A 25,584-nucleotide genomic window follows, 5' to 3' on the forward strand; every position below is an offset into this window, starting at 1 on the left:
TATGTCCGATGGGAGATTACTTGTGCATGGTGCAAGTCGTTGCAACGAAAGAAGATGACGGGAAGTCCCTTTCAGCCATACAACTCAATGAGGGATTGAGAAAGGGTGAGCAGACACATCTAGCCACGGTGATGGTAGATGAACAAGTAGGCCAAGAGCTGGTGCCGACGACCATCCAAGCGGTGTTTGATAAGTACAAGGAGGTGTTACTGGATAAGCTGCCTCACAATTTGCCTTCATGACAGACTGTGGAGCATGGGATCAAGTTGTTGCCAGGAGTGGAACCACCTGTAAAAGGGCTATGTCGGATGGTGCCTCTAGAATCAATAGAGTTAGGGAAACAACTTGATGAGTTGAAAGCGGGATGTGTTTGCCCTTCCAAAGCATCATTAGAAGCATCGGTGTTGTTTAAGAGGAAACATGAAGAGCATCTACGGAAGGTGTTCGGCAAGCTGAGGGGAAAGACTCTGTACGTGAAGAAAGAGAAGTACTATTTCGCTCAATAGAGCAACAAATTCCTTGGTCATATGGTTGAACAAGGTCGTATCCGAAAGGGTATGGAGAAGGTAATGATGATTCAAGAATGGAAGATCGCTACGATAGTGAAGAAGTTGAATTCCTTTCTTGGCCTTACTAGTTATTACAGGAAGTTCATCGAGGGATATTCGTGGAGAATGAATCTAATGACAGAATTATTGAAGCAGAGGTATTATTGGCCACACATGCGTGATGATGTGATTCATTATACCTGAACTTGTCTCACTTGCCAACAAGACAAGGGAGAGTAGAGGAAGCCTGGTACGTTCATGGCTGCACCAAAGCACTGTTCAACAAAGGAGACGCCACAATTGTTCCTTGTGACTGTTGTGAAACATTGGGGTGTTCCCCAAGTTATGTTTGTGACTGAGGCTTAATGTTCACTGACAACTTCTTGATAAATTTTTCAAGATCTTCAAGTCACATCTTGACATCTCTTCGAGTTCTTACCGATAGACAGATAGATAGATGGAGAGATTCAGAGAGCTACTGGAAGAGTAATTGTGCCATTTCGTCAACGGCAACCAGACTGGGGTGCAACTACTTGATGTGGCTCCGTTTTGTGGCAATGCTCAAAGGAGCTCAACAACCAACAAAAGCCCTTTTGAGCTTGTTACAGGCCAGCAACCACTGTTTCCTCACACAATGATGAGCTGTACAGAGGAAAGATTTCCAGGGCGTACATCTTCTCCAGAGAATGGAGACAGAATGCAGAGTTTGCCCGAGCCTATTTAGAGAAAGCTTATAAGCATATGAAGAAGTGAGCAGATTAGGGGAGAAGACCGCAACACTTCAACAAGATGAAAGTGCATCATGTTTTTCATGTCAACTGCCTAAAGTCGTTCAATGCCGACACCGATGATTTGAGTAGAAGTTAGTCAAATAGAGCAGAGTTAAAGATAGTGCCACCTGGCAGACATGAAGTTGAAGAGATCTTTACAGATAGAAAGTTCATATCCTCAAGGAAGAAGTGACAAGAGTTTCTAGTGAAGTGGAAAGGCCATGGTAATAAACAAATGAGTTGGATTTCTACGGAAGATATTCAACCGTTCGTGGACAAACTTGAAGTGTACCTACCACCAAAGTCTATGAGGATGTCAACTGCATAAGTGGGGGAGTGTCACGAGCTAAGCTTGTTCAGGGCATTATGCTTGCTTGTGATTGCTTGTCTCATGTACTTGGGATGAGTTTTCATTATGTAAATACTAGTGTAGAGTTATTTTCAACTAGTAGTGTCTTTGTATGTCAAATAAAGACGGTATAACTTCTTGATCACTTTGATGTTTCCTAGTGTCAGGATGATAATTACATAAAAACCTCTTTAGGGGAGGGTGAGTATTCATCAGTCATTGTAAAACTCACTAGCTATTGTCAACGTGTTTAGCCTACTTGTCACCCTCCCTAAACACACATTATTGACTGAAGTGTTGTTAATGAATTGTGTAGATTCAATGTTTACTGCTTGTTTGCCACTGCTTTCATGATTGCTTACTGTTTCCGCTGTCATTTGATTGAATGTTAATGAAAGTGTTTCGTGGATGAATATTGGTAAACGATAGGTTGACTAGTTAAGCAAGAGTGCTTTAGCTTGCACCGTATGACCCTTTTCACAAAGGTGTGAAAATAGTTGGCCCGTGACACTAAGGGATAGTTTCCGGAATTCGGTCGATTAACCGAATTAACCAAAATTTTCGATTAAGAATTTTCCACAACCGAACTAACCAAATTAGTCTTATTAACCAACCATTTCCTGATCAAATGGAATTTAACTGACCATGGCGAGGGAGAGGCGATGGGGAGGGCGAGGCCACAGCAAGGGTGAGGCTGCGAAGGAGTCGCCAAAGTGCAGTGTGTGACTGGTCTAGGTCTAGTGAGGGATTGCAGGCTACAACATGTGATGTGCGACTGGTCTAGATCAGCAGATCTAGCGACACTCAAGGTCGAGGCTGGAGGGTGGAGACGTGCATGGAGTGATGGCTAGAGTGGAGAGTGGGGTAAGTGATGGCTAGAGTGGAGAGTGGGGTGTTGGAGTCGATTACAATGTGTGAGGTGTGATTGGTTTAAATCATCAAATCGAACAGCCCTCAGGGTCGAGGCTGGAGAGTGGAGTGGGGGCTAGAGTTGGAGCCCTAAAATCCCATGGCCGGTTAGAGTTAATAATAATTTATAATAATAATAATAATAATTATTATTATTATTATTAGTAGATTAATTCAGTTAACTAGAATTAAATTTATCCCAAACAGAACCAAAAACTAAAAATTGAATTTCCCCTAAAATCAAACTAAACCAAATCAAACTGAACAAACCGCATTGGATCAATTATTTTGAATAATTTCATTTTCATTGAATTTTGCTCACCCCTACCCTATGCTGTGGTGGGAGGTGATGGGGGGCTCCAGATCTGATGGCAGCTGCAGCGGGCGTGGTGGGAGGCTAATCCAGTCAAGTTTTTCAATAACATCTTGTTCACCTAATGCTTATGACGTATTTAGAACTTTAAAAATATTAGAAAAAAAAAAAAAAGAACAAAAAAAAAAAATTATAAAAAACATACCAAGCCAATGAACAAAATTTTAATCTCACATTTTTAACATTTTATTTTTTTTAATTTTTAATCATATTAAAACAATTTTTTACTTTATAAATAATATTTGATATAAAGAGAAAATATAATAAAAAAACAATTTCCTTATTTTTTTTTCCTTTCCTTTTTCCAAGCAAAATCCTTGATCCAAACTAGGAAACTAGCCATTATAGGAAAGAGAATAGTCCAATTTCAAGGGCATTTGGTATAAAACAAACAGCCAAAAATGGGGCATCTTGGCTGCCCCTATGGTAGGCCATCATGTCTAAAATAAAAGCAAGCAAACAAACAAACAAAAGAACAGTGAAAACAAAAGCTAAAAACATGGAAGAGGAACCCTACTCATCTAGCATTTTAAAACGAGATTTTGGATAAACAGTGGCTCTAAAATTAATCTCATTGACATTCCTACCATGGCACATGCCCTGCAACCATGTGGATGTGAGTAGACAGTGGTTCTACTTTGGATTGTATACTTTGATTTTCCTTGGCTAGGATTTAACAAAAAAAAAAAAGGGCAGTTTTGAAGCAGATCTTCAGCCTCTCATTCCAAAATTCCTCTGTATTTAAACAACTATCTTGATTTATCTGTAACTAATCAAAGATGAACACATTATTCTTTCACTTTCAAATCGCAACTTTCACCTTGAGTACTCATGGAAGGGATGCTCTACTTACGTCTGCTTCTCTCTTCTTCAAGGCGACCTGTATCTAATAAATCAACAAATTAATATGTACAATTCCAAAACCTGCTCCCTCATCGCAAAGGAGATCTGGCTGCACCATGGGCATCCAGACCAAATTCTGGTCACAGGGTGTATAAATCTCTGAAGCCTGTCAAGGTATTTTGCCAAAATCTTTATCCAACCGGCAGCCAGCATCATCGGTCAATATCAGTTCTTTTTGTAGAGTTTATAAAAATAACCAATTGAGACAATGATCATCAGGAGAAGTAAAATTGGAGATATACAACTTACTCCTGATGCCTCATAACTCAACTTCATGCAGCTCATCACCAAAATTGCTACTGTTCATTGGGAACTGTGTTGAAGGATCGCTTGGCACAAATGACAGCCGCCCCACACCTAATGGCTCTCCCAAAGGTTGTATTTTAGCCATATTTGAGGGATTGGATGCATTGCTAAGACCTCCACTCCATGATGCTGCTCGTCGGGAATTGGGGGGATGGGAGCTACTACTGTTTCCCATCACTCCTGTTCTCTTGTGTGCAATGTTATCCATGCTAGGAAATCGCTGCATTGTCAATGGAGTAAATGTTGCCGCCGAGGAAACTGTAAATGTTGAAGTTGATGAAAGTGAGTCAAATCCGGCAGATGTAGGGGAATTCTCACTGGTCAAAACAGCTTTCTGAGTGTTTTCTCCAGTTGCTTGTACTGCTTCTTCGCCAGAGGCTGCTGGAGTGGGGATGAAAAACTTCGCATTGATACCACCCCCAGATTTTGCAGCTGGAATGGATGGTGACGGGAACAAGGTTGTAGGGGTTCCGCCACCCTTGTTGAACGTGTCGACATACCTGAAGAAATTTAAATTATTATTAGATTACCACTTTACCTAAAAGCTGAAACTATCGTCAGCCAACAATGTATATCAAGCTTTAACACTACCTTGCACATGCAACCCGACAGCACGTGGAGAGATAAAGACACGATAATATCATCCATTATAGGGAATATGATATTTTTTAAATATTACACAATAAACACAGGCAACAAGACTAGAACCCAAGACCTCCTAGTACCCAATCTCTGATACCATGTTAGATTACCGCTCTACCTAAAAGCTTAAGCTGTTAGGTTGTGGGCCAACAATGTATATCAAGTTTTAACAATTACAAAAATGGGTTAAAATTTAAAAAGGAAATCAAAAGCCACAAGCATTTTATTGTGGCTCTATACCATCACATCTGAAATGCATCGCTGGAGGCTTTCACCATGTTATAAGGTGCAAAAAAGGAATCAAAAGCACTTTGGTGGCTATGTAACACAAACATGTGCCCATGCACGCACAAATAGATAAAAGGCAATGTATTTAGTGCTTATACCTTGAGCGAACGCCTATCCTTCCACGAGCAGAAAATTGGTTTGAGCCAGGAGCAACGGGAGGGATCCCTGAGATCCTGTCAGAAGAGATTGAGCTTTTCAATTGTGGCCCACCACTGGGTTGTAAGCTCTCATTTTCGGGCGCATCTTTGATATAATGATTTGGCATTCCATTCTGCAAAGCAGCAGCAGTTGGCGGTGGTGCTAAGGCTGATTCCTCTACAGGAGGTTCAGCACCTTCCTCAACCCACCGCTTAAGCTTTTCATCATAATAGAATTTATTCTTCTCACCCAATTTAGCCTTCAGCAACATAGGAAAAAATAAATAAATAAGGTCGTTCAGTATTAAATGCACAGAGGTGATCCATGTCGAGACCAATCAGAGCATCTGTTAACAAATTCTAAAGACTACCTGCCGATCTGGTCGGGATCTTACAACCAACCCCACAGTCTTTTGGAACAGTTGTGAGCCAAAATGACCAAAACGCGATAGACCAGTCGACACTGCCCCTTTATCACGGGTATCAGGTGTGTTTGCTTCCTTGGATGCATCAATCTGATAAACAGAACAAAACAACCTGACTATTTTGTTTTGGGGTTCAGCAAGCAACCATAAGAATTTGATATAAGGTCATGACTCTCTCCCCTCACCCCCTTTTTTTGTGTGGTGGTGGTGGGGGAGAGAGCAGTTCATTGCACACGCATAGTACTACACTTATACGGCATCTAAGATTTGAACATATAGACCACATTGCAGTTGAGGCATAGAGGCAAGACCCATAAAAATAACCAAAAGACTTGGCTTTAGAGGCTTAAACCATCTACAGGTCAGGTATCTTATAATGCAGGACCCAGAGAGGCATATGCTTTCCGCATTAGCCCATCTGAGACTTAAGAAAGCACTGGTAAACCTAAGTGTACAATTATATTTATAGCATTGGAATTTCATGCAAGTTCTGCTATTCATCACAAAAATTTTCAGTAGTGATGGATTAATTGACATTTTCACTCAATCAATTTCAACAAATCAAAGGATTCCACATCACTTGGAAAATTTCTTGTCAATTTTCTAGTGATGAATAGAATTTTCCATATTTCACAAGTCCTAATTGATTATTAAAAAAATGAGTACAGGTGTGTGCATGTCAGAAAAGCCAAAGAGGCTTTCTCCAGTATAAAGATTATGCTCCTGGACAGCTTGGAAGAACTACCACCAAAATGTTGTTTGTCATCATTTCACAATTTTAGGTTTGAAACTACAACATGAATGGATAGTTATTGAATCTGTGCTAGATGATTATTGAATGGACCCCAAAAAAAATTAAAAGAAAAAGAACAAAAAAAACAATCTGCATCCTGAATGACAAATACCATGAAACTTTTGGTTGGGGTTTTTTCTATAATAATCATAGAAGTCATGTAAATGGAATACAACAACCAGTTTCTTCTTTGTAAAATTTTACTTAAAATCAATAATATTTTTCCCTAGCCATCAGACCTAAATCAGACCAGATAGACTAGCAAAATAAAACCCGCCTCTTGAACCACTGAACTTGCCCTATGCATTGGCAGCCCATTATCCAAAACTGTTCTTGCTGCTTCAAAACAAAATAGTGTAGCAGAAGCAGGTAGAATAATGATCACATTTTCCTGATAATCAATCACGCATCAAAACAGAAATTAATAAAAGTGAGTATCTCTGTTAAACAGCGAATATTCTACCTTTGCAGGGCTTTTACCAAAGTCAGGTTCTGAAACGCTTCTATTAGGCACCGTCAGCTGATTTGTTTCGCCTGTCCACTCACTTATGGGTTCCATCGATACTGAAGGAATTAATGAAGACATGGCCATTGTTGAGTGACTGTTATACACTATTGTGCTTCCTGGTTGGTACATATGTTCAATATGCTGTATGTTGCTATGTGATGTTTCTATTTGGTGAATATGTTCATTATGCTGCATGTTGCTGTGTGATGTTGCTGGTTGGTGAATATGTTCATTGCCATGTGATGTTGAAGGTACAGTTGGTGGTAGGCCTCCAACCACACGATGAGCAGTAGCATCAAAAAGCGTGAGCAATTTACCCACCAGCTTGGTTGGAGCCAAATTAGCAGAATAACCGCCCTGAAAATGGTGCCTTCATAAGAAATCAAGATAAATAGCTAGATGTTGACCAACCAAATGTTTAAGAAATACCTGAAGATGGAACCTTATACGCTCCTCAAGAGATGATGCTAGAGTTTTCCATGTCTCAACTTCTTGTGCTCGACCGGTCTTAGGTGACTTCAAAATCGCTTGACAGTACCTAAGCAAATATAATGTATTAAGGAAACTAGAGGCAGAACAGTAAAAACAATCACTGACGAGAAGTCGATGATACTCACTTCAAAGAATCTGAAACTTTTCCCACTTCAGCCAACATGTGTGCATATATAAGCTTGTATGGCTGAAAGGGTAGAAGGATAAACTGCGAATTCCCAATAACCTTTGAGTATTCGTATAATTCAGTCCGCTGTCCAGGCATTCAGAATGCTAGTTCAGTCACATTATTCAATGTAGACATGTAAAAAATGAACAGTCACAGACTAATCCATAGCAGTCGATAAGGTCACCCAAATATTCACAAACAACTAGGTCAAGTAAAATATTCACAAATAAATTAGAAAAGCTCACAAAAGACAACTGCAGAACACCTGAATAGCCTCAGGGCTAGCATATGTTCGGGGACATTTCCAATGATCTGCACCAATAAGACACAGCCTTGCACTGTCTGAATATGACTCAAAGTTTGCTTCTGCAACTAAGTAACAGATGTGGGCAGCAGAGACCTGTACAATAGTTTTTTTTCAAAAAACAAAAACAAAAAAGAAAGAGGCCAGAGGACATTTAAATGTTTCTAATCTATCAAAAAACTATATCCACCATACATCACCACTTTCTTTCCACAGGCAATCTCCAAGATGAATAATAACAAGCTCATCATCGCTTGTTCTGTTTGCGGTAATTACTGCTAGATTCTCTTCCCATTCTTCTAGCATACAGTTAGCTCCAACCTGCTGCAGGATTAAACAAATAAAATCAAAAAAAGAATTTGCTCAACAAATAGGTATACCCAAGGAAATTTTACAAGAATGTTAAGTCCTCGTATATAATTTTTTTCCACAAAGAATTAAAAATCTGAACTTGAGAACTCAAACAGTTAGACCTTATTAATGTACTGTCTTGGTGGCTAAGGTTTATGGGACTGAACTGACTTAGGGCTGCAAACAAACCAAGGCGATCATGAGCAGCTTGGAAGCTTGGCTCAGAAAAAGCTCATTCAGACTTGTTCAATTCAGCTTGGCTCGTATCAGCTCGTAAGCGGCTTGATTACAAGCTCGGTTTAGGCTTGTTTAATATGCTTGAATTAAAATCGGGCCAAATTAGGCTTGATAGGATCTAGTGAGTTTAAAATTCGTAACATTAATTTAGTGACAAGGCTAATGCTTAAGGTCAATAGGCTAACTAGAAGGAACAAAAAAATTTTAAATGGACTATTAGTAAGAGCTACTTTTCACCTTTTTGCCTAACAAAATCTTTCTTCTCTCAAAACAAGAAGTTTCAAAAGAACCTAATCATTAGTGAGCATCCTGGCAGCTCAGCTTGGTAAGGGTTCATGAGCTCGTTCATTCATAATAAACAAGCTTGAGCAAGTATGTTAAAGTTCATTATGAGCTTGGCTCGTTTGCATCCATAGACTGAGCATGATAGTTATCTTGTCCCATGTTTGGATTTTCAACTATAAAGGATAGGCTAATCATTCAAAAGATCAAATACCCTTGATGAAAAGAACAACATAACCCAGAATAAAAAAGGAGAGAAAAAAATGAAAGGCAATCCAGTACTTTTTTACTCAACCACTGCTGGCCCACCCACCGGGGAGTTGGGAGTGGTTATGCCATGTATATGGGCTTACCTCTCAACAGCTTAATCCCATGCATGTGTTCCATTGATCATAGGCTAAGGGTGCTTAGCCTAGCCAAGCCCCAAGAACAAATGCACACCATAAGCACTACATTCAGGTTGAGAAGTAAGAAACCACATGCTTGATGACCACCCAAAGCAGTAAATACAGATTTTTTTTTCTCAAATTTCCCATACATAGTTTGGGAACTAATAGGAGAAAAATTCTACATAATCTCTCATGGCCATCATGAATAGGTTTCAACTGGAATCTATACTTGAAATAGAAGAGGGTTCAAATTACATGATGTAAGCGTCACTTTCGCAGGGACCACATGAGATCACAAGAGAGTCCACTGTTGGATCCAAACTCAAACCATGGATTGCCTGCCTAATCAAATTGGCTCCAGTTATGTCGGTCAAAGTTGGAATCCTATTGATCTAAAAAACTTTAAACTTTGCTTTCAATGGGGGCTATTTTTGAGTGAGTGGGACCCAAATCTGGTTGATACACATGATAAGGTGAACTTCTGATCTAGCAAAGGAGATTTGCTTTTATGGCCCTGTTTACCTAATTAAAAGTTGATGTTACATCATGTAATTTGTCCTCATAGAAAAATATAGTTCTTCCCTATTTTGGTTTGTTCAGCATAACCCAACAACAAATGGACCTCAAACCTCAATTAAAAGACCATTATGACACAAATAAAACAAATTATAATTAAAATGACACTATTTTAGACCATTTGAAAACTACATTAATATCTTAAACCCAAGCAGTGTCTAACAGCGTATTGGATGCTCTTAAATCACATTTGCATGGCCTTTCTTTGGATATGTAAACATAAATTTCATTAAAAAAAGGTGTCAAAAAGAATAAGTGTAATGTGTATAGAAGTAAATTATCAAACTTATAGAAATAAATTATCAAACTAACCAGCACATATGTTATCCAGAAAATCCAAAAAAGAAAAAGGACAGACCATTTTAAAATATATAAAAAAAAATTTCACTACTGCTGAAGGCATAAAACAACAAAGTTTGGAAGGGAGAAAATGTTTGCGTTTTGGAAAGCAACGCGCTCTGATTTTTTCTTTTCCAAACACACCACAGATACCTGTTTTCTCCACTTTCATTTAATAGCCATAGAAATCCTCCAACTTAAAAGTGACACCACCATGGATTTTAGAAACACCCATGAAAGCAGGTTAAAATGACCTCCAGTAGAGCACAACCTGCCACAAGAATTCCAGCGGGGCCACTTAATGAACAGTGCTTGATCATCCAAGATGGGATGGTCTTCGTAATGGACATATTGTCTTTATTTTCAGGTAGCAAGTATAAATTTTTTTCTATATTTGGTCTTCTTCTCTTCCTTTACTAAACCTCTCCAGGTCATTCACAGCAAGAACATATAAGTTAGCATGATTAAATACAATGTTTCATCACAAACCACAGAATAAATAATAAAGAAAACCCAATATTGATATTGTCATAGGTAATTATGGAAATATCAATTTGCCATTGACATTGAAACCTAATGATATCCATGCCAAGCCCATCAAAATAAAGTCATAGGTTTGATTCCGAAAAAGCTGTTGCAAACCAGTGTAGTGACATTGTCCGGTCATATGGGTGCATCATGCATTGCCCATGCCCATTACAGGATTAACATATAGAATATAACTGCATTGTAGTTTTCATATTGCTCAACTGCAATTTACAACCAATACCTCCACATCTTCCTGCAGCCACATAATGTTACAGCAAACAAAATCTGGATGTAAACCACATAACTGCATATAATACATGTTTTAGGACCAAACTTCAGAAATGGAAGCTGGCAAGGGAAAATGAGACGCGCGTCAGTTAGAGCTTACAGCAATATAACCTATCCTTTTATTGCCTAACTGCTCCATCTCATGAAAAAACACACAAACAGAAGTCATTGTATTCCTATGGATCACAGGAGGCTACTAATAACCCTCCTTTGCGAGTTTATAAAAGTATCTTTCCAATTTTAAAATTTTATGAATATTTTATTTAAATTAACAAGTTTTGAAGCATGGCTGCTGGTTGACCATCTATTTAATGAATTTGACGGGTTTGAGCAGAATTGAAGTGGAACCAAACCCCCAATACATGATACCCAACTCAATATGTGCTCTACAGAGTACAGATGTCAACATTGACGGTATTAGATATATTCCATACAAATCTTTAGCAAAACTAGGGGTCCTTAGCTTTTCAACTTGACTCCGACACCAGCTCCACACTACACTGGGGCACTGGGGTATGTAGAGCACATTCATGTCCTCACTTCTTAGATCTTGGTGAAACTTCATGCAACCAGCAATCAAGTACTACTTACCTGCAAATTACTTGAATCCTCTGAGAACACATGTTTTTTTTCCATTTAAATAGCTAGAGCATTTAAAAACAGATTACAGAAAAAATTTAGGGTTCAGGTCAGGGTCGAGGGTTTAGTGCTTAGGGTTTCGAAATAGAACAACTATATGGGTGACTGGTTGGCACAGTTGCTAATGAGGTAAGATATGTATGTATCAGACAGCGAGATCACAATCGCAATATAGCACAGGCAAATGGAAGTTAACAGTAATGACAAATATAGGCAATAATCTTTTCAGCTTTTCCAGCAGATAGTATTTCATGACAATACATCACCTGAATAGGCCGCTGAAATACATTTGCAGCACCAGGTACAGTGTAACTAGTTGTAGTATCAGAAAACACTTGTGCAGGCTGCCCTGCAATTAGCAGGCACAATGTCCGCAATGGTGATCCTGCTACTAACTGATGTAGTGCCATTTGCTTCAAGGTGTCGCTATAAAACTGCATGCATCCAAAAACAAACAACAGAACATGAGCTTCAACTAGAATTTAAGCATGATAATTTTCTTAAATCCTGATTGATAACCTTCAGACAAACTATGAACCATCTCATTCCAGGTAGCCCCTTACGGAGCTCTAGCAAGGATAACTGCATTATGCACCCTGATTCCCAAAACTACTGGGAAGAAAAGGAAAGATGTGGAGGTAACTGGTACGAACCTGATCACCAAGTCGACTGGCAAGAACAAGTGCTGGTCCCCATAACTGACCTTCCTGTGCACAATGCAAAGCTTCTACCATTTTGCCAGAAACAAGAAACTTCTGTACCTCAAGAGCAGTAGCCTAAAGCAAAAAAAATTTGGAATTTACAGCAAAAGGCATTTTCAAAGTCCCAGAAAATAAAATATATTGCCAAGGAAAAAAAAAAAAATGGAAGATTCCATAAAGTAGAGATATGGACACCTGAATCTGTCCTTCAGAAGGCAAGTTCCGCAAGCAGCGAGTAATAGTGCCATACTCACCCAATTGCACATTTCTTTTCGCAGATGCAAAAAGCTTAGCTAGAGCGGATTCTGGACAATTGCTTTCCTGATAAAAATAAGAAACCCAAAAGAAGTCCAACACTAATCAAGTACATAACGTTGAAAAAATCACAAAGAAGAAGAATAGGGGACTCTTGAAGAGGTCATAGGAAAGATTACAAGAGCTACATAACCACATAAAACAGTAAACAAAACATTACAAAAGCTTGAAGGAAATGCAGCAATTGCAATAGAACAGCTATTCGGAAAGATTATCATGCCTACATAGTCACATAAAACAGTAAATAAAAGATTATAAGAGCATGAAGAGAATGCAGCAGCATTGCAATAGAATAGGTTTTTATTACAGATATTGCGAGAATTATAGACATTTCAAGAAAAAGCATAAAAAATAATCAGCAATTTTGTTGTCAACATGATTATCATATTATTGACAACAAGATACTTGCAAAAAAAATTATTAACATATACAAGTGTCCTTTACCTTCAGTGCTTGATCAGTGCCAAAGGGAGATCGAAGTTTTCCATAATGTTGACATGCTATTTTCAGTAAACAAAACAGCAACCTGTCCGAAGATTCACAGTTTGCAATCTTGTCATCCATCCATTTATTCAATTCTCTACCTCCACTGGTCCCACCAACCAATGGACCAGGGAAAGTTTGCTGGCATAGCAAATTCAAATAATCACATGCACCCACTCCGATGTTTGAAGCAACAGTCTTGTCCATAGCAATTTCCATCAAGTTGAGAACATTAACCACCGATTCCTTCACATGAAACAAAGATTAACTAAAGGAATTTAACAGCAACACCACAAACATACTGTATGTACATCTTGAAAAATAGACAACTTGAGGAAATTGAATCCAAAACAAACCAGGGCCTAACCTGGTTTTCATATGCTGAGTTTGCTTGAAAAGAACTGCTGTTTTTCATGACAATGAGTTTTCCACCAAATCCAAACGCTACCAGTGCATGTGGAGGACGCCCTGCAGATGATCTTCCCACATCAACAGCAGATGAGAAATGAATGCCACTCTGAAGAGGCTGCTGTGAAAAATTTGATGAATTCTGAGTATCAAAATAAGTGGATGAGGAATGTATCTGCTGGCCTAGTCCCATTTTCAGTTGATTATTATGCTGGGAGAAATTTTCAATGGGAATAAAGCTTGGAAACCCAGAAACACCATTTGTGCCACTAAAACTTTGATTTATATGTTCCTGAGCGGAAACTCCAGAGGAGTTGAAACCCATTAGCTGATCAGCAGAATTGTTCACATGACCAGTTGAATCATAAAAGTTCCCTAACTGGCAGCTTTGAGTAGAAGCTACACCCTCACTCTTAGAAACTGACTCAGGCTGCCACACATTCATTCGTTGTTGATCATAATTACTAACAGAACCAGCCCCATTCATGACTCGGTCTTTACTGTTCAGGCCTTGTGACCCATAGTCTTCAAGTTGCTCATGATTACCACAAGAATTATGATTTTGGGGGGAAAAATCACCCGTTGAATCATTCCTAATTTGAATTTGCTGGATTTGATCAACATTTGCAGGGAGATTTACATCTGAAGTGTAAGACTCCAACAACCGCCATTCTTGAGCAATTGTGTCATAGTACCAACCAGGGTACTGTGGATCAAACACCATGTGTGCTGGGTATTCTGCATTCCCTTGCGAAACTTGATTAATGTTAGAGACATTACTAGCTGTGCAGTCATTGGCTACACTTCCCACACCAACCTGTGCTGTCTGCAGGAAATGATAGGCATCTGATCTCTGGTCAAAATCAACCCCATCACCAGCTGAGGGAGCGTTAGCATCAAAATTATCCTGATAACTCACATTTGAATTCACATTTGAGATTGTACCTGAACCATCCACCTGATGCCATTCTCCGATATTAGGGTCAAACCTCCACCCAGGATAGAGGCTTTCCCAATATTGACTGCTACTCAAATCCTGCCCATCTACAGTATGTTCAGTACCCACAACACTGTTTTGGCCCTCTTGATGCAGTAGTGAACTATCTGAACCTAAATCACCAGCTGAATTATCCAAAGCACCAGCCATATTACAGGATTCATGTGCAGCAGGGACTGAACTGGAAGAACCCAAATGGCCAGTTGAATTATCCAAAACACCAGCCATATTACTGGATTCAGCTGCAGCAGTTTCTGCTGCCTTTGCAAATGGTTCTCCAGAACTATTACCCAATTCATTAAAAAAATCTGAACATGACCCAAATCCATTGTGCAGATGTGATTCCGAGTCAAATGAGCTCCACTGGATTTCCTTCACACTTGCATCCCTTGATACAGCATTCTTACTACTTGCACTATCCAACACGTATTGGGTCTCCGGTGCAGCAACACTAGACTCAGTAATACTATTGGGCATCAACGAAATGTTTTCTTTTGCAACTCCAACATCCTCGTGAGCAGCTGAATGTGCTGGCACAACCCCATCTCTTAAACTCTTTTCACCATCAACCTCGAAATCAGTATCGCTGCTGCCACCAGAATCTTCTACAGCAGGACCTACTTCACTGACACTTAGGTTTGAAAACGCATCCACCACCTCCCCTGTGTTGTCACCGTTTACAAAACTGGGGCCAGATCCACTGCCATCAAACTCATCATCTACCAATTTATCAAAAAAGTCTTCGTCCGTCTGATCCTCGGACAGGAATGAAGCAGAAGCCATCTAGCAGCACTCTAACCCAACGATCAATACCCCCAACAACAGGGCTCGATCCAACCTACCCCCAAACGATGAAATTCGCTCCAAAAAGACCACAAGTCAAACCCAAAATCACAAAAACCCACAATTCCTTCCAACAGTATTTGCAATTTAGTCGCTGCAACAAAATAATTCCCAGTTCTCAAAAAACAAAATTAGGGTTTTACAGGACCTAGACGTGCAGGATCTAGGGATTTATCTTGGGTTCATCAGATCGAGTTCATTAAAGATTATTAAAACAATAACAAAAACTGTCCCTGAAAATTAAAAGCATCAAACAAAGTAACGAAAATGTGAGTCATCTTACCGACCAAAGGGAATCTGCGAACCGACGACAGGCAGGGGAGACAGAAGAGGAAGACCAGAGAGAGACAAAGCATCGATCACGGCGGCAGGAGACGCAGTCGTCACCGCGAGACACCACAATCACGAGGAACTCATGGTCAATTTGGTAATCTGGACTCAGGAGTCAGATATGGACTGAGCTCTTCTGCCGTCTAGCGGATAGACTCTTTGGAGCACGTGGACGACTCAGAGGACCTGTTCGCTTCTTCACTTCACTTTGTTTTCTAATTTATTTTAGGTTCAATAGTAGTTGTCCCTCTTTTTTTATTTTTTATTTTTGTTTGTTTGACCTTGACCTTTACCAAAATACATTATTTTAAAAGTCTGTTTTTGGCTATTGTGAAATGCTGCCCAAATAGAATAGTATTTTATTTTAAGTTTAAAAAAATTAGGACAAAAGATATTGATTTCAAGTGAAATTTGATAACAAATAATTTTATTTAGAGGTTTAAAAAGCTGTATGAGTCTCGAGATTAGTTTTTTGAAATACTTATAATTAGAATAGTAAGTTATGTTATGTATATTTATATTTTTAAAATTATGTGTGAATAATTAAAATCGAGTTTAATTTTTTGAAAATAAAAAGAGATAATGTGTTTGAATAATTCAATTTTTTTCTTCCGTAAGTTTTTAGGTCGTCGACTTTCAATATTTGGCAATGATGGTGGTGATGGTGGTGACGGTGGCACCAGGGGGGGGGGGGCGCTAGTGGTGGGTGATTACGGGCAATAGCATTGGCAAATGATACTAGGTGTTGGTTAGCCACCATCAATAGTCAACCGTGATAAAGGAAGGAGGAGAAAGTTGAAACATAACTAGTAGATGAAAAAAGAGTTGGAAATTTGAACAATTTAGAGGTAGTTAGGTACTTAGATATTCTTTTAGATTTGAACCATAAATTGCTAGAAAGGGAATCAACGAGAATGTTCGTTATCCTCAATGACTATCATGTTGCATTAACAAGATACTTTTTGTTTTATTAAAGTATGTGCATGTGTGTGGAGAGAGTCCTTAAGATTCAATGAATGTGCGCCACTGTAAGAATCTAAAATATGAAAAATGGGTTTAAATATTAAGAGAGGGGCAAAATTAGAAATTGCCGGGTCAAAGGGTTATAAAAGGAAATTTCCTTTGCTTCCTCATTAAGAAATCTCAAATCTCTCTCTCTCTCTCTCTCTCTCTCTCTCTCTCTCTCTCTCTCTAAACCTCTCCCTACTCCTCTCTAGAATTCTTCGCTGATCGTTGACGGAATCGGAAAACGAAAGCTACCATGAGGATCATGGAAGGATTCTCTACAACTTCTATGGATCGGAATCTCGTTTCGGAGATTTTTGGGTTTCGGCATAAAATCGAGGTAAGACTCGGTTTTCAATTCTGATCTGGTAGATTTGTAGGTAATTGTCTTGTGAATATATTTTATACTGTGATTTGTAGGTTTTGGAACTCGGTTCGCTGTTTAGGGACCTTGGAGTTCAGGATTTGCTTACGGGGTTAGTAAAGGGAACTATGTTTATATTGGTTATTTTTTAAATCAGATTTGGTGGAACTGTGGTCCACGTCCTGTGTGTGTTTTGGCTACTCATTTGGGGGATCTAACGGGGAAAACTATGAGTTTTTCATTATTACAGTTTTGGGAAAAAGGGGGCGATGGGTTGAATCCCAGGTTTTGTTGAAAACCGAGTATATGAGTGATTTATACCGTGATATTGGGATGGTCGTGCCTTGACTTTGTTTAAACTGTATTTATTTGGAAAACCATGATTTAGATTACCAAATGAGTGTGGTTTGTTTGGTTATATGAGCGTGCATGTGTGTGTGATATGTTGAAATGCTAGTAAGAACGCGGTTCCGAAATTGTCCTAGGTACTGAGAGTGTCTGGCTCTATATCCAAGGGCGTGTTATCACCTGCCATGTAGGCAAGAGTGTTCGACTCTATATCCGACGGCGTAAGCCTATTCCGGTAGATTAGGGCAAAGGGTGTGGAACCACCAGTTTAGCGCCGGTACGATGCCATGGGAGTTGGGGACTAGCCATGTGCTGGTGGCGTCGTGTTCGCGGGTTGGCTACGGGCCAACGCCGTATGTCGCGGGCTGGCTTCAAGCTGAAGAGTGTGATGACACTGAGGATTACTGATCATGTGTATGTATTGTGACGGGGCTGCGTATAAATGGTCGTCGTATATGTGCGTGTATGCACTTTGTAAATTAATACTGGAATGCATTTAACTGCATGTATGTTGTATTATAATAACACTCAAATGCCATATAACCTGTGTTCTTCCTTACTAAGAGGTGTCTCACCCTTACTATACGTACATTTTTACAGGTCCTTCGGGTAACCAAAACTAACGTCCTGGCGTAGGGAGCGTAGTGACCGGTGTACTGCGTTAGCGCTTGGGTAAGTGCTAGGACTGTAGTTTTGTTGGGTTGCCATTTTGAGTTGTATTTGGGCACCCAGTTTGTATATTTTGTTAGAGCCATGTTCTGCTATTGTATAGAATTTGGTATGGTACTGCATATGTTGATATAGAATGACTTTTTCCCGCTGCGTATATGATTATGATTGGATGTGTTTAGGTTGCCTGGAAACCCCACGGGGTTGGACCCTCATCCTTTGTACTGTATATGTGATGATTTTTATGATACAGACATAGGTTAGATTATATCTTCACCATCGGGTCCCATTTCCGGGTTCGGGGCGTGATAGCTTGGTATCAGAGCTAACCAGGTTACTAAATCTTGTAGACTTGGTTAGGCTTAGTTATGAGTACATACTAGAGTATAGGATGTGGATATAGATAGAGTTGGTTGAGGGTTGTTTGGTTGCTAGACCAAGATTTGTCGATGGTATTCCATGTTTTTCCTAAGATGACGATTCTTGTAAAAGTAGGGCAGATCATTGATGATTTTCATGTCGGTGTGATAGGACAGACCTAGACTTGGCAGGAAGTAGTTAACACGATTAGTGTAGATCATTGTGTTAACTGTATGTGTTATAGGGATACTGATAGATTCCTATTGTGTTGCAGAATGGAGCCCAAGGATAATAATCTGGGAAGTGGCTCCGAGGAGATGATGTGGAGCCGATTCAAAGAGGTGTTCTTTGATAGATACTTCCCGGCTTTCGTACGAGATGCAAAGGCAGATGAGTTTTCTGCGCTGACTCAGGGGAGTTTGACGGTGCTGGGGTATACGGCTCGATACATAGAGCTGTCCCACTTTGCACCATGTATGATCTCGAGCGAGTATAAGAAGACTCGGAGGTTCGAGAAGGGTTTGAGGAAGGATATCCGTAGAATAGTGGGCATGCTTCAGATCCATGAGTTCTCAGTGTTGGTGGATAAAGCCACGGTGATCGAGACTGGTATCTGAAAGGACGAGGTGGATCAAGAATCGAGGAAGAGGACGGTACCTTCTAATTCTCAGATAAGATCTCGTCAGGGATCATGGAAGAAGAGGAGCAAAGGCTCGGGTTACCACCAGAATACCGAGCGCCAGGATTCTCAGATGAGCCAGACCGGTGGTCGTTGTACCAGATGTCACAGGTGGCACGAGGGAGAGTGCCGGTCATTTGGGGGTAGTTGCTACAACTGTGGCCAGCCAGGCCACATGTCTCGTGATTGTCGAGCACCGAGGCGAGACGTGCCTGCAGTTAGTGGGGACCGAGGGAGTAATCAGATACCTCGGGGAACCGCTTAGACGAATACAGCTTCGGCCAGAGTATACTCTCTTACTCCAGCGGTTGCCGAGCATACAGGTAATGTAACACCCCGACTCCGAGGGGCCTGGGATATTAACTTTTTACTACTGATTTACAGCGGAAGCAAATAAACTCAACTTTTATTAAACCAGAGTACTAATTATCCATATTACAATCATTTATTTCAAAAGAAGAAAAATTACACAAACATAAATATCTGAAACCATACTAATATTTCTAATCAATCTTTAATTTTCTATCCCCACTCGTATGCTTGCTAAGCCTGATTTCCAACATGTTCTTCTGAGTTATTTGAAATAAAAAATATGATTGGAGTGAGACGACGCTCAGTAAGTAAATAAGATTATTATTAGTGTGTGGCCAAAATGAGTTTTTAAAGAATTTCGTAAAACAATATTTAATACTATAACTTCAAGACTGCTTTTAGAATAAGTATAAATTTAAAAATTTCTGCATAAAACTTTTGTCATCAATTTCAACAGTAAATTTTTATAATCATATACTATAACTGCTAAATTAAACTCTTAACTTTAAAACTGTAAAAATATTTAATGATAAACATACATATACTTTTCCTTATACGTTTTCCTTAGATCGTCATTTAAGCACCAGAATGATCCTTTTCACGTAAACTTACATTTTTCCTTCAAATCATCAGTAACTTTGTACATGTAATTAAATATGTATAAACATATATTATAAAAAAAAATTCACCCTTAGGCCTGTTTGCCGTAAGTCATGTTTACCCCTATGACTGGGTTGTGCGGTTCGAAGACTGGACTTAGCTGGCTGGCTGACCAAACTAAATCAACGTACATAAACTTTAAGTGAGATTTTCCTTATTAAGTCCTGGTCCGGAACCAGGTGTGCACTCAGGAGAAATCCACTAACATAAATAATCACTTTATAAACAGTGTGGGTGCACTCTGATCCGTATAAACTTTAAGCTGCGGTACCGAGTATCTGTAACTTTGAACTTTCGTTGCCATAAGGGGTTTTAAAATCATCTTATTATAATTTATGCAATTTAAAATAATATCGTAAAAATCTCATCTTTTCTCATATTTACATAAAATTGTAATGTAGAAATAAACTCATGCCACACAATTTTTGTGTTAAAAATATATATAATTTTATTTTTGAATAGAAAGAAATGCTGAAAATTTACCCGAGGGGATTAGAACATTCCTTAACCCAAAAATAGATGCAAGTATATTAAAGATAGAACTGGTATAATTAAATAAGCGTAAAAATAAATTCATGGAAATTTTGTAGAACTAATTAACATAATTGAAATTTACTTATAAAATAAACTCGGGTATAAATTTTAAATAAAAAAAAAACTAACATAATCAAAATTTACTTACCTTCTTCTTTTACCGTGTGCTACGAACACAAAAACTATCTTTAAGCAATGAGATCGGAAAGAGTGGGTGAGTGAGAACTTACTCAAAATTCTCTCTCCACCACAAATTCTTTCACTCACTAATCCTTCTCTTTCTTGGAAAATTGTTGTGAAAAATGAAGGTTGAGAGCTCCCTATTTATAGGAAAATTTTGGGGAAGAAATAAAATTTATAAAAGTGTGGGGAGATGGGTGAAATTATAATTTTTTAAAAATTAAAGAATGGGCAAGGAATGGGCAAGGTATGGGTTGAGTATGGGATGGGGATGGAGGCCATGTGGGAGTGCTTGCCACCATTCCCATTAAATAAATTTTTAATTAATCACTTACCTAATTAATTAATCAATTAGTTAATTAATTATTTTATTATTTTATTATTTTTCTTAATCATTATTATCATTATTATTATCATTGTTATTAATTTTGAACCATTTTTAGTATTTATTTATTTTATTATTTATTTTTGAATAAGAATTAAATTTGAATTTTGAAAACTCATGTGGGCCCCACACGGTCTTGTGGGCCCCACACAACTTCGAGACCCGAATGGATCCTACGTAACTCGAATAATTCTTATACGATTTTATACATCCTAAATAGCTTTGAGACTCGTGTAAACCTCCATACGGCTTCGGGACTCATGTGGGCCCCACACAGTCTTGTGGGCCCCGCATATGATACTTACATTATTATTATTTTATCATATATTTCTACAAATTATGTCAGTCAAAACATTATTTTATGTACTTATTAACGTATATAAACAGTGTCTACCCTGTTTATCCTATGAAATTACATTTTGACCAGGCCGACCTCCAGGGAGCGGAGCGACTGAGCCGCAATGGTCTCTGAGCACTCGCTTAAATAAGGTCTTTCTTAGGCATCAAACATGGAATCAAGGATCCTAATAGAGAAACACTTTCTTTTTTAATACTAACTATTATTATTATTATTCATTTTTTTTCTTGGGTTATTACAGAGGCGGTGGCTAGAGTTGATCAAGGACTACGATTACATGATCAGTTATCACTCAGGGAAGGCAAATGTGGTGGCTGATGCGTTGAGTTGAAAGTCAGGACCTATAAATGTATCTGCGGTTGTAACTCAGTGTCACATCAAACGGGTTTTAGAGAGCTCAGATATAGAGTTGGTGGTTGGTGATCATTAGGCTTATTTTGTTGGTTTGGTGGTTCAACCGACCCTATTTGAGCATATAAAAGTCGCGCAGGCTAGTGATGCAGAGTTGGCAGAGGCTATGGAAAAGGTACAGTAGGGATTAGCTACAGAGTTTAGCATCTTTGAAGGAGGTGTGTTGAGGTTTGGGATCAGACTATGTGTTCCGAACGATGATGAGATAAGAAGGACGATTCTAGAGGAAGCGTATCGTTTTATGTATACGGTACATCCTGGTAGTACAAAGATGTATTGGGACTTGCGTAAGACCTTCTAGTGGTCTGGTATGAAAAGGCAAACTGCTTAGTTTGTGGAGCAGTGTCTGACGTGTCAGCAGGTGAAAGTTGAACATCAGAGGCTAGCAGGGCCGTTGCAGCCTTTGCCACTAGTGCTTCACGGGCAGAATGCTATTTGGGTGATCATGGATAGATCGACGAAATCTGCTCATTTCATACCAATGAAAGTTAGCTATCCTTTGAGTAGGCTAGCAGATTTGTATGTGCATGAGATTGTGAGAATGCACGGGATACCGGTGTCCATAGTATCAGATTAGGACTCGAGGTTTACTTCTCGATTCTGGATGAGCTTGTAAGAGGCATTGGGGACGAAGTTTACTTTCAGTACAGCATTCTACCCCCAGATTGATGGACAGTCGAAGAGGACGATACAAATATTGGAAGATATGTTGCGAGCTTGTGTGTTAGACTTCGGTGGTAGCTGGATACAGTTTATGCCACTTGTGGAGTTTGCTTATAACAACAGCTTCCAATCTAGTATCGGGATGGCACCGTTCGAGGCTTTGTATGGTCGGAGGTGTCAATCTCCTTTGTGTTGGGATGAGGTTGGTGAACGTCAGGTGTTAGGACCTGAACTTGTGCAGCAGGCATCTGAGAAGGTGGGTTTGATTCGGGAGAGGATTAAATCGGCTCAGAGTCGGCAGAAGAGTTATGCAGATGTTCACCGCCATGAGTTAGAGTTTTCTGCGTATTGCTCTAATGAAAGGAGTGATGAGATTCGGCAGGAAGGGCAAGCTGAGCCTGAGGTATATTGGACTATTCGAGGTACTTGAGTGAGTGGGTCCGATAGCCTACAAAGTTGCATTACCTCCAGCACTTTCAAGGGTCCATGATGTGTTTCACGTCTCCATGTTGAGGAGGTACGTGTTGGATCCTTCACATGTAATTAGTTATGGTGAGTTGGAAATTGGGGATACTTTAGCGTATAAGGAGATACCTGTTCAGGTTCTGGACCGTAAAATTCGGAAGCTTTATACCAGAGAGATACCGTTAGTGAAGGTATTGTGGCGAAACCACGAGGTTGAGGAAGCTTCTTAGGAACTGGAAACAGAAATACGCCGGAAGTATCCATAGTTATTTTGAGCACTTGTACATGATCCTACTGTGGGTTTGGACAGGTGGTTAGTCATCGGGAGTGTGAGTATTGTGAACTCCTGTGACTGTTGTATATGTAATCACGGTATTCCTCTGCCATAAGTGAGGGTATATATGTATATGTGTAAGATGGGATTGCGTTGTGGTGATTGCCAGTTCGCTCTTGAGTTGTGTCTATGTGTATGTGTATGATGGGACTGCACTGTGATGATCGCCAGTTCACTCTTAAGTTGTGTCTATGTATTTGATTGTATGTATGAATCTGGGAATGAGAGATGGCAAATTTCGAGGACGAAATTTTTGTAAGGATGGGAGATTGTAAGAACCCGAAATATGAAAAATGGGTTTAAATATTAAGAGAGGGGCAAAATTGGAAATTGTTGGGTCAAAGGGCTATAAAAGGAAATTTCCTTTGCTTCCTCATTAAGAAATCTTAAATATCTCTCTCTTTCTAAACCTCTCCTTACTCCTTCTCTCTAGAATTCTTCGCTGATCGTTGACAGAATGAGAAAACGGAAGCTACCACGAGGATCGTGGAAGGATTCTCTACAACTTCTACGAATCAGAATCTCGTTTCGGAGATTTTTGGGTTTCGACGTAAAATCGAGATAAGGCTCGGTTTTCAATTCTGATCAGGTAGATTTGTAGGTAACGGTCTTGTGAACATATTCTGTATTGTGATTTGTAGGTTTTGGAACTCGGTTCACTGTTTAGGGACCTTGGAGTTCAGGATTTGCTTACGGGGTTAAGGTAAGGGAAACTATGTTTATATTGGTTATTTTTGAAATCGGACTCGGTGGAACTGTGGTCCACGGTCCTGTGTGTGTTTTGGCTACTCATTTGGGGGGATCTAACGGGGAAAACTATGGGTTTTTCATTATTACAGTTTTGGGAAAAAGGGGGCGACGGGCTGAATCCTGGGTTTTGTTGAAAACCGAGTATATGTGTGATTTATACCGTGATATTGGGATGGTCGTGCCTTGACTTTGTTTAAACTGTATTTGTTTGGAAAACCATGATTTAGATTACCAAATGAGTATGGTTTGTTTGGTTATATGAGCGTGCATGTGTGTATGATATGTTGAAATGCTAGTAGGAACGCGGTTCCGAAATTGTCCTAGGTACTAAGAGTGTCCGACTCTATATCCAATGGCGTGTTATCACCTGCCATGTAGGCAAGAGTGTCCGACTCTATATTCGAGGGCGTGAGCCTATTCTGGCAGATCTGGCCGAAGGGTGTGGATCCACCAGTTTAGCGCCGGTACGATGCTATGGGAGTCGGGGGCTAGCCATGTGCTAGTGGCGCCATGTTCGTGGGTTGGCTACGGGCCAACGCCGTATGTCGAGGGCCAGCTTCAGGCCGAAGAGTGTGACGACGTTGAGGATTACTGATCATGTGTATGTATTGTGATGGGGCTGCGTATAAATGGCCGTCGTATGTGTGCGTGTATGCACTGTGTAAATTAGTACTGGAATGCATTTAACTGCGTGTATGTTGTATCATGATAACACTCAAATGCCACACACCGATATAACCTGTGTTCTTCCTTACTAAGAGGTGTCTGACCCCTACTGTACGTACATTTTTACAGGTCCTTCGGGTAACCAGAACTAGCGTCCTAGTGTAGGGAGCGTAGTGGCTGGTGTACTGTGTTAGTGTTGACCTTATAGGTCACACCCTGGTTTTGATAATGACAAATACAATTGTATTTAATAAATACCGAGTTCATGTGCAGGTTTATACTAGCATATATTCAAGGGCATGTGGAAGCTTGAAGACAATTTCATATTTCAAATTGTAATATCTCTAAGTGAAATTTGTCTGTAATAGTAATTAGGGCTTTTGGTTTGTAATAAGCACACACATCACATGCATGATTTATTTTGTAAGCTCAAACCAAACCATGAATGAAAGAGTACTGTAGAAAGACCTTAGGGTACACCTTCGGTCGACCGACACCGAACTTTTTCGGTGTTTCCAAAACTGGACCCCAAGTGACCTTAGGACACACACATATGCACATATGTTTATTAGGCACTTGAAATAAACCCTTTCGGGTCAATTCGGGACCGAAATGCACACTTGGTGCACTTTCGGTCGACCGGCCAATTCAGTTCAAATTGGCCCGGTCGACCGAAACCGGTCCGGGTCAACTTTTTGACCCAGGCCCGGTCGACCGACCCCTTACAGGTCATTTGACCTCGGTCGACCGAACACCTTGGGAGTCAACATTTTGACCCCCCGGTCGACCGATCAAAATTGTACTGTAACTACCTGGTTG

At 39.6% G+C, this 25,584-nt stretch overlaps 1 protein-coding gene across 2 annotated transcripts; it reads right to left on the bottom strand.

The window, feature by feature from the left end:
* Positions 1-3,645: 3,645 nt before the first annotated feature.
* LOC131165741 (protein transport protein SEC16B homolog) lies at positions 3,646-15,812 on the bottom strand. 2 transcript variants are annotated; one of them, XM_058123766.1, is made up of 14 exons: positions 15,576-15,812; positions 13,412-15,386; positions 13,006-13,290; positions 12,442-12,567; positions 12,199-12,321; positions 11,812-11,979; positions 8,112-8,237; positions 7,878-8,012; positions 7,569-7,696; positions 7,381-7,489; positions 6,907-7,308; positions 5,597-5,740; positions 5,187-5,485; positions 3,646-4,658 (listed from the first exon to the last, which is right to left on the bottom strand). In XM_058123766.1, exons 2-14 carry the CDS (start codon positions 15,230-15,232, stop codon positions 4,112-4,114), a joined length of 4,413 nt encoding a protein of 1,470 aa, XP_057979749.1. In that variant the 5' UTR covers positions 15,233-15,386; positions 15,576-15,812; the 3' UTR covers positions 3,646-4,111. The 2 variants fall into 2 exon arrangements, with proteins under 2 accessions (XP_057979749.1, XP_057979748.1); XM_058123765.1 differs by having other exon boundaries at positions 8,112-8,240.
* Positions 15,813-25,584: the final 9,772 nt, after the last annotated feature.

Source organism: Malania oleifera, chromosome 10 (genome assembly GCF_029873635.1).
Source record: "Malania oleifera isolate guangnan ecotype guangnan chromosome 10, ASM2987363v1, whole genome shotgun sequence".
NCBI classification, from domain to species: Eukaryota; Viridiplantae; Streptophyta; class Magnoliopsida; order Santalales; family Ximeniaceae; genus Malania; species Malania oleifera.